Genomic DNA, 13,808 nt, shown 5'->3' with positions numbered 1-13,808 from the left:
CTCTATGCTGTGCTGTTTAGCCATGAATTGAATTATATCTTTGATGGATAGGGCGAGTTATAAGGAAAACATATAATTATATGCAACATTTTTTCTATGACATAAAGTAGTCAAAATTGTGTTGATTCATATATTTTCACTGTAAAATATGTTTGTCAAAATCAAATTTCGCCAAATTTGCCAAATAAAATAAAAGTTAAAGGTCATTTCACAAATTTTGGGGGAATGTTTTTTTATGATTCATCTCATTAATTTTCAGTGACAAATAAGCTATTAGTCAATCTGATGCAACAATTTTGGTAGTCTCTAATACCTTTCTTTGTGAAACTCACAGACTATTAAGAACTCCATATTTGATTTGACCGATGTAAAGCAGACAATACACATATTCTAATTTAACCCACTGAATACTGAATTCTGAGATTCCCAATGGCTTCGAACCTGGATCAGCTTGTTTCAATAGGTAATGGTTTAACATTAGAAAGAAGCGGTGTGACTTACAAGGATGGTCATTCCACCAAATAATACAGTGATCTGTTACAATCTAAGGCAGATGTGCCCTTTCAACTCTTTGGTTTAGTTTCTTGGTCAGATACTTTCCTGATGAAGACCGAATCTTCAGGATGATCGATATCCCCTTCCTCATATGTATACGATGATGCTATAGCAAGCACTGAACCATCATTACTGCAACAGAAATATCAAAGAAACAAGGACTTACATTCTTAATTCTTGGTAAGATAAAATGAATATACAGTCAAACCTGCTTTAAATAACAATTATAGCTAGATTTATAGTGCTTTTTAGATGATAAAATGTGTATCTACATGCATAATTTTTCTTGCTCTAGCTCAAGCAGCTTCTTTATTCTGGTAATCGGTGGTACAGTAAATATAACAATTTTTATTTCCCTTCAGCAATTTCCCTCTATTGATACACGTTTTAAAGGAAACCAAAACTCAAGATGATAAGTAATTTTATTGGAAAGAGATAAATGAGAGGAACAATTAAAAAAAAGTTTCATCAAAATTGGTTCAGGTTGTGAAATAAGCAAGTTATGGATGTTTAAAAGGTCATGTTTTACTTTCTATGGGAATCTTCAAATAGGCAAACATGCTTCAAAATGGCTGATTTTGTGGACAACTCTCCATTTGTTTTGTACACATTTTTTTTCAGATTTTCCCCATTATCTTTCAAATTGCATATTGCCTCATTCTGAGCATAATATATGTCATGGGAAAATATAATTCACACCACATATGTCAAGGTCAGGTGGAAATGATGTGAAATATGTAAAATAAAGGAGAAAACCTGAAAATATGTGTACAAAACAAATAGAGGGCTGTCCACAAAATCAGCCATTTTGAAGCATGTTTGCCAATTTGAGGATACCCATAGAAAGTACAAGACTTTTTAAATGTCTTTAACTTGCTTATTTCATAACCGATTTTGATGAAACGTGTTTTAAATTATTCCTCTTGTTTTAGTCTTTCCCATAAGATTACTTCTCTTCTTGGGTTTTGGTTTCTTTACATGAACCTGTCTATAACGACCACCTGCTCATGAAGACTGTTTTTTCCTCACGTATGTGGTCTTCATAATAGAGGTTTCACTTTGTTAGGATCAATTTTTCATTTCATTTCATTTCATTTTATTTCCATATCCATGATATCACAAAGTATATAATATAACTCAGACATACAAATTACACAATTTATGTTACTGAACGATAAAGCATATAATAATAATGAACAAATTTGGATATGGGGGAACATGCAAAAAAGCAAAGCTTGTTACAAGGCAAGTTCCCTAAAACAACAGTATGTAATAATCATAAGTTATCCTTAAACAGGAAATAAATCAATAGGAAATACGTATACAGTTTGAAAAAGGAAAAAGTACACAATATTACTACTTATATAGCAATAGAATAATAATAGTGCACCTGATACTAAGAACAGAACAGAAGGAGGAAGAGAGAGAAAGACAGACAGACAGACAAGATGTACATGAGAGAGGGACAAGTAGAACAGACATGACTAATCAATACTAGTCTCTACATGATGTAAGACGATGCTATAGCAGGCACTGAGCAATCAATACTGTAAAAAAAAATAATATATATATATTACTGATTCACTACTAAAAGGTAAAGAGAATTGTAATTTCACCCCATGGGTTGAGCGAGCTACATGGGTTATCAAAAAGTTAAATTCACACGTACCAACTCAATTTTTTTTAAAAGATGACTTGTGGCAACCGCACACCTTACGATTGGTCTGTGACCCAATGTCAGAATAAAATTTTGTAGAATTTGATGCTAATAATGAGACTTGGGATATCTTACTGTGTAATGTTCTAAATCATTGTACGAATACCTATGTTCAAAGCTGTGACTATGCTATCATCCTTCTTAGAATAAAAGCAAATTTAATATCTAGTCATAATGACATCATAGCAGTCGTACGATATTTGCTACGATTTGAAACTTGTTCGGCCTTTACTCCAAAATAAAGGTTTGAAATCTTTCAAAATGGTTATATCAGTATTCTTTCAATTAATTTTAACCTCAAATAAAATGATATGTTCCAATCACATTTTCAGAAAATGAGCCAAGTGCAATTTGTTCCAAAATCAGATCATGAACAGTCATAAGGTGTGCGGTGGCCTTGAGATTAAATGCTCAGAGTGGACTTATCAAACGAACCTGAATGCCAGAGAGCTGATACTTGTAGGATAACAATGGAACTGACACAGACGTTTCTTGTTGAAACCATCCCAGATGTTAACAAAACCATCACAGCCTCCTGTTGCAAATGTGTTGTGTCGGTTGTGGAAAGCGATTGCATTGACTGGGTAGATCTGCTCCACCCCATCCACCTAAGGTATCAGATGGAACATAGATGCAGGTGGGGGAATGAGAAAAAGACATTAAAATATAATGAAGTTAGGCAAAAGCAACTCTTTTTGTTATGGAGCAAAATTGCTGCAAAAGTGACTGATCAGGACAAGACACATGCTAATACATGTAATAACAAGTAGTTTCCAATGCAGAATCAAAGACTAATCAACTATTTCACAACTATTATTTCAATTTGATTTCAATTTAATTTATATTTGAGCAATTTTCAATTTTGCGCATGATTATCAAATGAAGGAGTGTAAACTGACAAATTAAGAAATGGTGGATACAGAGCTGTTGGTTTCAGGTTATATTAAATAACAGATTCATAGAATCATGTGGCCATAAAGTCCAAAGGAGAAAATCATTTTTAAAATAGCAAAATTACCATAAACCATTGAGGTTTGGTTTGGTTTTATTTACCGTATAAAAATCACAATAAAATACATTGCACAAGATATGATATTAAATATAAATATATAAACATGCACATAAAAATATACGGATGGATCACTCTATTCAGAGCCATTGATATAATGGCTCTGTTCTTCCTAGAGGTCCAGTATTACTGTAATACTGCGGTGGATATTAGATCGTTTTGAATACTTCTTCAAAATCAAATCACAAAAATATTCAGTCAGAAATGGATGCAATAAAACTTTAATCAGTACTTATGGGGAGATTTTCCACACGAAACTCACCTTTAATCTATGACACTTGAAAGCATATTTCTTCTTCTGGACATCTGGACTTGGGTCAAGGTACTCCACAGCGACCCTACCCTCAATGCTGCTCAATACATAGCCTTGACCATTAGGGAAGGCTCGTATGCATCGGGTCTGGTACTTGAGACTAGACTCTCTCCTCTGCTGGACATAGCCCATGTTGCGGAGATCCCAGACGAGAACCTTGCGGCCTGCGGTACCCACTACTAGCCGGTCGCCCGTTACAGCCATTGTGTAGACCTTAAAGGAAAACATCAAAATAAGAAAACCTTATAGCCCCGACATGATACCACAGGTTCGGATGATCTGAGGTGGCACTCTTCTGACATACAGCAAGGTAATATTACTGGTCCATGCTTTTGGCATAGGGGAGGGGATGCCCCCCTCTTGAACAATGAGATGAATGGAGCAACAAACTTATATTCTGATCCATAATAATAATCAGAGAAAGCTTGCTAAAGTTGTTGCAATGAGATAGCATGCTCAGTGTGGGAGGGGGTTATGCTTTGTTGGGATGAGAGTTCAAATGCATACATACATGTGATTTTACACAAGCCACACAATTTTTTTGACTTAGGCAAAACCAAGTTAATACTACACTCAAAGAAGATAAAAAATATGTAGGAGGCAATGGAGACTCTTGGGACTACAGTCCCATCTGACCTTGACCATTTAAAATAAAGATGCAATCAAGAGTAACTGTATGTACAGAAAGTTACAATCAGCTCTAATTCTTGATGTTCCACCTACCTTGTCTGGTTGTGAGAATGATCCCGTTGATCTGCCTATCCTAGGATCCCATAGCTTGACAGTCTGATCCCAGCTACCTGTTACAACCACATTGACATCTGTACAGAACTCAACACACTTCACAGCATCCTCATGGTTTCCAAGTACATTCTCTGGGAAGTTGAAAAGAGAGGGTTGGGATGTCAGTCATCAAGGTTTTAAATCTAGTTTTGTCCTCAACTATGGGGGTGGCCGGATTCACCTCATACTGCTCATCTTCCTTTCCTATGGACCTAGCGAGTCACCCCCCCCCCCCGGGCTCAAGTGAGGAATGGCCAACCTGGATATGTCTTAATCGCCTTGAAACAGGACGGTGCAAAGTCCTTAGGAAGAAATAGGGTTACAACATAGATGGGAACACTGCTTGCGAGTGTGGGGAGGATCAGACAATGCATCACCTTCTGGTCTGCCCCCTCCTACCATAACCATGCACTGCCAATGATCTGGAGTCCTTAAAGGAGAATGAAACCTTTGCTTGTGTGAAAACAGAAAAATCAAAGAAACAGATCAACGAAAGTTTGAGAAAAATCGGACAAATAATGAGAAAGTTATGAGCTTTTGAATATTGCGATCACTAATGCTATTGAGATCCTCACATTGTCAATGCGACAAAGATGTGTGATGTCACTCTTGAACAACTCTCCCCAATTGCCTCTTTTATTACATCTATCAGTAGAACATGTATTCTTTCTATAGGAGGGCATGTAATACAGATTTTTAAAGAATACATCATGGATAAAGAGTTTGTATCACCATACGAAAAAGCAAAAAGACACATTTTCAGGGTATTTCATAGTTCATCAAAGGGAAAGTTGTTCATGTGTGACATCACACATCCTTGCCGTGTTGCCAATAGGAGGATCTCCATAGCATTAGAAATTGCAATATTCAAATGCTCATAACTTTCTCATTATTTGTCCGATTTTTTTCAAACTTTCTTTGTTCTTATTCTTTGATTTTTCTGTTTCGACACAAGCCTACTTGTTCCAAAGGTTTCATTCCCCTTTAACCTCAAAGCCAGATCTTGTACCCTCCACCAGCCAGGTCTTGTGTGGTGACCCGAGAAGAAGAAGACCTCATACCCACAGAGATCCCCCCCCCCCTTGTCCTTCCATTTTACTCTAATGGTGCATCCTCCATCCTCAACCCAACCTTCCTACGTACACTGTGAAATGAATAATGATGTTTACAGTCTTTATACATTTACTGAATATAAGCACACAACTGCGAAGATGGTCATTTTAAAAAAGGCAAGTCCGAAGGATTTACACCATAGTATTTGAGAAGAAATGATGAAGAAATCAAATACCTTACCTGTGCTTGTGTTGATATCATACAGCTTTAGCATATTGTCTAATCCACCACTGTATACATGTGTTTGATCCTGAAGAAAACAAAACAAACATCTAATGCTAATATCAGGGTTCAATGTCTGACAAGAATGAAATTAATGTGGTTTTATTTTGACATATTAAAAAAAAAAAGTTAATGGGAAAATTACATGAATTCATTAAACGGTTAGCAATAACAAGTGACACACAGCTGAATTAACAAAACATGTCCATCATTATTTCTTCAATGATACAGCAACTCCATTTGTCTACTCAACAAGAATTTAATCATTACGTATAGAAATTACGAACAGATATCATCACATCATACAAGTATTTTGCATAGACCTAATTTTTTTCTTAGTATGGATCCCTTTAAAGGGAAATAAAACTATCGTTAATAAAATGATTTGCATGAAAGGAAAAAATAGGAAACAAAGAATGGTGCAAAGTTGAATAAACTGGACAAGAAACAGAAGTTTCTTATACCCATTCAAGTTTTATCAGATACTATGCATACCAGAAGAAATCTGAATGGCAAGGTGGTAAACTTGTTACATTGCAACATGACCTTCATAATTCTCTATTGTATAAAACTTGAAATGAATGCCCAGGGGGGGGGGGCCACTTACATTGATGAGTGAATGCCATGCGCGACCAAAAAAACACGTAAACAGGATGTCTTTTTCAAGATTGGGCACGTTACGTACGTAACGTAATAAGGGTGTCAAAAACACTGAAATAATGAAAAAAGGGTATCTATTTCGCTAGGAAAGCTTCATGTTTAGGGTCAAATTTGCAAGGGTATGAAAAAGACTAGAATGTTTATATAAATGTACTTTTTGCCCCAAAAGTCAACACTACGTATTTAGACTTACGAGTCCAATCTGTGCGGGGTGTTGGAGGTGGGGCCGCAGTAAACAAATAAAGGTAAAACCGACGACCATGGCATAATTAAAATATCGCTGTACTTGTTTAGGGGTTCAATTCAGGGAATATTTGCCTGGAGTATCGTTTTGGTTCCAATACTTGTTAAGGGAATAGGGTTTCACATGCTAATACTTGTTAAGGGGTGCATTTTTAGAATATGGAAAATACTTCTTTAGGGTGCTTTTGGAGACCCCATGGTCGGGTATGGTATCTACTCGTCAATGGAAGTGGCCCCTCCGGGTATGAATGACAGCTGGCGCTTAGTCTGTAAAGCTAAGGAAAATCCTCTCTGACCTAAAAATTCTACCATGGGTACTTACACAAAAGCAGCAATCGAGTACAGGCCTGTCATGCTTGTACTTTGCCCTGAGTTGGTTGGCTTGGACATCATAGAGCCTCACTGTCTCATCCCAGGAGGACACCAGTAAGAATTGAGAGGACTTGGGTCCAAACTTGACAGCTGAGATCCCATCTTCTGGAGGCTGTTCAAGCTTAAATTCATTCACTGATTCACCCATGTTTTGTTAAGAAACACACTGCCAGGGAAAGGAGAGAAAGAATTTCATAATACATGTAGAGGTCACGACTCACAGATCAGTGTTATGCTCAGAGATGCCTGGCAGGTGCTCTGAATTTGCACCTTGCACTTGTGGTAAAAAAAAAAAAAAAACAACATTTTGCAGCCCGGCAACACATTCCCTCTAAAATTGCTTGAGAATGGGCCAAAAAATGAGCTCAATCTACCCCTTCAATTTGATGACTGTATCTTGACTAAAATAAATTTATTTTTCGGTTTACAGTCTAACATTACATTTTTATGTGATGTCCCCAATTAAGAATATATCTAGACCTTATCTAACTGGCAACTAATATAGTAACAAAACAGCACCACATTTCTGGCACTAAGCCGACTTCAAGAGAATTTCCCCACCAGTAATTGTTCACAAATGTCATAGCAAGTCTCTTTCTCAATCTTATTTCAAGGTCAATATAGCCGACCGCTTTCTCAATAATTGCGATCAGGAATGGCTGTGTAGGTCCCTAGGCCTATTTCGGCTTTGAGTCGTCATCGTTCAAAAATTCTCAGTCAGACATAGCTTCGTTTAATAGATTCGCCATAATTTTTGTATGGAGTGAAGTTAGTGACCAAAATCATGCAAAATCGGCGAACAAACAGGTGAGTTGCAGAGGCGCAGACCCAGGCAGATCTTTTGGTCACTAACTTGGTTTATGAACTTTTGTCAGAGATCTGTTTTCTGGGACAATCCAAATTTTTGGACCGGCGCCTCTTCTATATATAGACCCTTCATATATGCTGTTTGACCTGCGATCGCTCGCATGCGATGTTTTGAAATCGGCCGTGATTAATATGTGTGAGGAAAAAGATACTGGCCCAAAATCACCAATTTTGAAGATATCGGAGGATGGACACGGAGTGAAATACAGGTGAAGAGTAAGAAAGTAAGCTTTTTTTCTTTAATTTTTACAATAATCCACTTTTTGATCCCAACTTTGTCACTTGGAATATCCGATCGAGTTCACTGTCCCGAAGTTCGGATAGGTGGAGCGTAATGTAGCGGATTGCAGGTCATGCTGAAATTCAGGGAAATGTAATTGCAGACAAACTGGCAAAGGAAGCTGCGTACCATGCATGCAATACTCCACCTCCCTCTTCATCCACTTCATATGCAAGTGTCACCAAGAACATCAAGAAGAACACTGTAAGACTCTAGCAAAGGCGATGGAATACATTGTATAACCACCAAAGGCAGATGGACATATCAGCTTCAGCCAAATGTCACAAGAAAGAAAGCCTATAGTAAATATGATAGGTCCACAGAGGTCAAGATCATGAGGATGATAACTGGACAGACTAAGCTCAGAGACCATCTGCACAGAGTACTCCCTCGTGTATGCCCTACACCCACCTGCGACTGTGAACATGACAGGCAGACACTTGAACATGTCCTTCTTCACTGCCCACTCCACAAGTCGCATAGAGAGGAGATGATGCAATCCATTGACGTTGGATATCAAAGGACAAGCACCCCTTCATATCTTCGAGATATATCCCTCTTTTCCCTCCTTGGGACTAACCCCAAATTGTCATCCCAAGTGCAATCAACAATAGCATCTTCTTTGGCTCGCTTCATCAAAAGCACCAATGCCAACTTCTAGCACCAGTACCTAAGAAAATAGTACCTAGCAGCTCATCAACCTTGTTACAAACACACTGAGAGAATACTGAGATCATTTGGGTGTCGAAACGACCCACAGGCACAACGAATAACAACAACAAGTGTAGCGGTAGTGAAGTGGAACGAGCCTGCACGAACTTCGCCCGAGGTAATTCCAGTTAAACTATTCAAAACTAGATTTACACCATTTCAATTTTTGGGGTGGCATCCCTACTGATATTAATGGGAGATTGTCTCCCATATTGGAGAGAGTCTCCCGTATGTATTGGCCGTGCGCCTCTACTCGACTACTGTTCACTGTTTTTTCCCTTTTAACTTTAAGTTCATTTTGGCTGCCTTCATTTTTCCCCATTTTGGTGCATTTCAGGCAAAAACAGAATTTATTTTCGTACAGTTCTTTTCATATTTTTATGAAATAAAGTAAAGACAAAAATCGATGAGCCACGTGGCGTCATGTCAGGGGGACTATTATGCATTGTTAAACGGCTAAAAAGTAATATGGTGGGTGCACGATAGCGAGCCGTCTCTTTACGAGGAGAAATTTCAAAAACAAAATTTTTTTTTAAATCTCGATACAGCCGCTGCCAGCTGTCTAGCAAGCAAGCAGCATGTACACTGGGTGATTTCAAGTACAGTGTTCGGTGTTGGTGTTGAGAGCGTGAAACGGCTGCTGAACCGAGCCCCAACACCGAGCTGAGTTCAGAGGAGCGATACCGATCGTGTTATCGATATCCTATGACGTCACGCCTCTGCGCTGCTGATCATCTCAACTTTACGCAAGAAATTCTCGACGACGAAAGTGAAATCGGGAAGAAATTGCAGTAAAATCTTATCGTACAGAATGCACAGGTTAAAATCACTGCAATAATCAGAAAGCATAAATATCATTTTCATTAAAATGTGTAAAACTCTAATGATTTGCGCTCATCTTAAACTGTAGTAGTGTAATAGATAATTTTACGGGGGTGTTTCATCGTGTTCGCCTCCTGTTCGTGAACTAAAGTTCCTCAACACCAACACCGAACTTAAAATCACGATTTTCCCAATCCCGGCCCTGGGGGTTGGTGTTGGTGAATAAGGAAATTGCACGTAGATCGTCAACACCAGCTGTAATGCTCAGCTCGGTTCAGCAGATGACATTCATTCACACCAGAGCTCAACACAAACTGCCGGAATGGCGGAAATACGTCATATTTTCCGAGGTCAACATGGTCAATCCCAACACCAGCGTGATTTCAAGTACGGTATTGTAGCTGGTGTTGTCCCAACACCAACACCAGATTTCAACACCGTACTTGAAATCACCCAAGGGCCAATGTGTTCGGACATCGGGGTTCACTCAGCCGCGCTCACGCCGGTGCTCCCCGCTACGCGCCGGCATGGCGGGTGTGCAGGGAAACTCGCGCCGCTCGGCTTGACAGTGCAAGAAATGCAAAGTGCCGGAGCAAAGTGCGACTCGAGGACAGGTAACGAAGTCGAAGAAGAAAAATAATAAATTTTCAATTATAAGATGATATAAAAATATTTAAACTTCAAAAACCAATTCAAATAGATTTTTCTCAGAGACCGAATCAATGAAAGTCAATATTTTCTCTGAAAAACCGACGAATTTACCTTTATACTCTCGGCGTTGGGGCTCCAAATTTACCTTCGTTTTTCCACAATATTTCAAATTACAATCGATTCTATGGTATTTTTAAATGGTCAGCGAAAAAAGCAAATATCATAGTTTTTCTTATTCTCTGCATACAATACATGATTTATGTTATGGAAATAATCTTGATTATTTTTTTCATATGAGTGAAAGAAATAAAGTAAATTTCATGAACATGATAATGACAAAAGTGAAATGAAAAAAAAAAATTGGTCGCAGCTAGCTCAGAAGAAGACGAAGCTCTAAATGGCTTTATTGGCTCTGGTCTGGGGCGGGGTCTGGGGGCAATGAAGAAATCAAACAGAGAAAACACAGACCCGTGTATAATTATAGGCCTACATACAGGCACGCGCTGGCTTGGGGTGATTGGGATCCCGAGCCCCCCCCCCAAAAAAAAGGAGGATATGATATGAAAGGGGTGAAATAATTCGGAATTAATACAAAAATCTATCAAAAATAAGATTTTTTAAAAATAAAAAGGCAGTTCTTTAAATGACAAGTCCACTTGATTTGAATAAAAAGAGAAAAATCCAACAAGCATGACACTGAAAATTTCATCAAAATCGGATGTAATATAAGAAAGTTATGACATTTTAAACTTATGCTTAATTTCACAAAACAGCTACATGTACATCCTGGTTGGAATGCAAACGAGGAGACTGATGACATCATCCACTCACCATTTCTTTTGTATTTTATTATATGAAATATGATATGTTCTAACTTTCTCCTCATGGTCAAGTAAAACAGTGATTTTTTCCTCCCTGGACATGTGGAATAAGCATTGTTTAATACTATATGATTCAGTCAAAGTCAGTCGATGGTCAAATCTGTAAAGTATGAAATAATAATTCAAACAATAATAAACAAAGAAATAGTGAGTGATGGACATCATCGACTGACTCATTTGCATGTCACTGAGTCGTGCATAAAAATCACTGTTTTGTGAAAATAAGCAAAACTTTAAAATGCCATAACTTTCTTATTTTACATCCGGTTTTGATGAAATTTTCAGTGGTATGCTTGTTTGGTTTTTCTCTATTTGTTCAAATCAACATTTTGCTGGGGTGGACTTGATCTTTAATTACTCACTTCACTCGCTCGTAGCTTTTTTTAAACATTTTTTTTATGGAATAATAGAACAATTCTAATGGAAAATCGTTTATGCATATCAATCAGTGGAGGTGCCACATGGCCGAGTGGTCTAAGGCGCCTGGCTATACATGGAAAGTCCGGAGTTCGATCCCCGGCCGCGGCACCTATGCCCGTGAGCAAGGCATTTAATCTACAATGCTCTTTTATCCTGCTTTCAAATAAATGGAAATGCTATATGCATTATTGGTAACTAGGTGTGCACTTGTTTTAAAAAAAAAAAAATCATAAAAGAAAATTAGCACTTTTACCAGAAAAATGTTCTAAAGAAAATGCTAAGTTATTGAAGGAAAAAATAAGGATTTTGGAGAAAGATAAATTGGCTTTAGAAAACTATCTTTAGGAATGTAGCCAGGCAAAAATAGAATTTTTAGAAGGTAAACAAAATGAATAAAAAGCAAGGAGTGAAGGTTAGATCTAGATTATTATGAAAGTGATGAAAAAGATACAAAGTATTTTACCCAACTGATGAAATCTGATAAAAGAAAAACAGTAATACGTAAATTAATGGTAGAAGGAAAAGTTGGTTTTAATCAAAATGAAATAATATAATGATAATAATGTATATGATTTGTATAGCGTCTTTTCCATTTTGATTAAATGCTCAAGTCCCTTAGATAATTATATTGTATCATACATATTTTGTTGTTGTATCAAAGGTGATCTGTGCTTAACAAGCGTTGCTTCTATACAGACCACCTCTTTCCCATATTTTCGATATCTTTTTAGCTCATTGTCCATAAGCTTTTATTCCTGTTGTGTTTTTTCTTTAAACTTATTGATATCGTACATGTATGCATTGTATTTTGGTTGTGGAAAGAAATAAATGAACTTGAACTTGAACTTGAATAATACAAGTGATACATAGACTTTACAAATTATGCTCGCAGCCTGCAGGAAGGCGAAAAATACGCTATTATTGAAAATAGTTTTTTCAAGATATCCCGAACGGTTAGAATCGGTTTCAAGGGGTATCTGTGAAAGAAAGGTATACTCATGGTGAATGTTTGGAGCTTTAAAACAAATGATGCTCAATAAAACACTGGGAAACGATGGGCTTATGTTGAATTTTATTTAGTATTTTAGTCAATAATAGGAGATTTGATAGTGGACGCTTTGAATTAATCTTTTTCTAAGGGGGGAACTTTCGGCACATTTACAACAGGCATGTTTTCTTATTATGTTTGCGAAAGACGGAAAAGACCCGTTGTTTACTAAAAATTACAGGCTAACTAAAAATGTCGACTATAAGATTTTAGCAAAAGCTCTCTCAATATAAAAATTAACAAGGTTTTGCATGAAATTAATTACATTGATCAGGTTCGATATAAAAGACAGAAATATTGGAGAGGCAGTAAGGTAAATAGACGACATGATTTTTCAAACGAAACAAAATGACATTCCGGGCTATTTAATGGCAATAGACTGAAAAGGCACTCGACTCTGTGTCCCTTTCATTTTTACAACTTCATTTCGATTTTGGAGTATCTTGGTGTAGGTGGAGTAAAACATTATTATGATAATGCCTCAAGCTGTGTTTTTTCAGGGGAAGGCATATCTATAGGATATTTTTGCTTTAAAAAAAGGTGTGAGACAGGAGGACCCCTCCCTATTTATTTATGTTATTTATCGAGGTCTTGTATTATGTCTATAGCTCATTCGATTCGTAAAAATTCCGATATACGTGGAATTAACTTTGGTGATTTTGAGGTTAAACAAATACTTTATGCAGACGATATGACCTTTTTTGTAAAAGATCTTCTATCAATAGAAAACATGGAAAAAAACCTTTGAAAAGTTTGAAAAAATATCAGGTTTGAGAATGAATAAAGACAAAACTTTATTTTGCTGTTAGGCCCCCTCTCAGAAGAAAAGTTAGAATGCCTTTTGGTAAAATAGTAGAGGTCATCATAATATTTGGTAGAACTTTTTTCATTGGATGTGGAGATACAGGACAGGATAAATTATAAAGAGATCTAGCAAAATTACAAGTTTGTTGAATTGGTGGAAACAGAGATATGCACTCTAATGGGAAAATACGACTGTTGAAAACATTTGCACTCTAGATAATAATTTTTGTATCGTCACCCCAGAACTGACCGTGGGGTTTTCATGATGTTGAAACGT

The 13,808-nt window shown here is 37.1% G+C and overlaps 1 protein-coding gene across 1 annotated transcript; it reads right to left on the bottom strand.

The window, feature by feature from the left end:
• Positions 1-257: 257 nt before the first annotated feature.
• On the bottom strand, positions 258-10,591 carry LOC121425708 (mitotic checkpoint protein BUB3-like). The gene is made up of 7 exons (XM_041621875.1): positions 10,490-10,591; positions 6,998-7,213; positions 5,731-5,800; positions 4,378-4,529; positions 3,604-3,867; positions 2,708-2,880; positions 258-687 (listed from the first exon to the last, which is right to left on the bottom strand). Exons 2-7 carry the CDS (start codon positions 7,193-7,195, stop codon positions 564-566), a joined length of 981 nt encoding a protein of 326 aa, XP_041477809.1. The 5' UTR covers positions 7,196-7,213; positions 10,490-10,591; the 3' UTR covers positions 258-563.
• Between the last annotated feature and the right edge of the window lie 3,217 nt (positions 10,592-13,808).

This window comes from Lytechinus variegatus, chromosome 12 (genome assembly GCF_018143015.1).
Source record: "Lytechinus variegatus isolate NC3 chromosome 12, Lvar_3.0, whole genome shotgun sequence".
NCBI lineage: Eukaryota > Metazoa > Echinodermata > Echinoidea > Temnopleuroida > Toxopneustidae > Lytechinus > Lytechinus variegatus.
The sequence above is the reverse complement of the archived record's forward strand: the minus strand, read 5'-3'. Positions and strand labels throughout refer to the sequence as shown.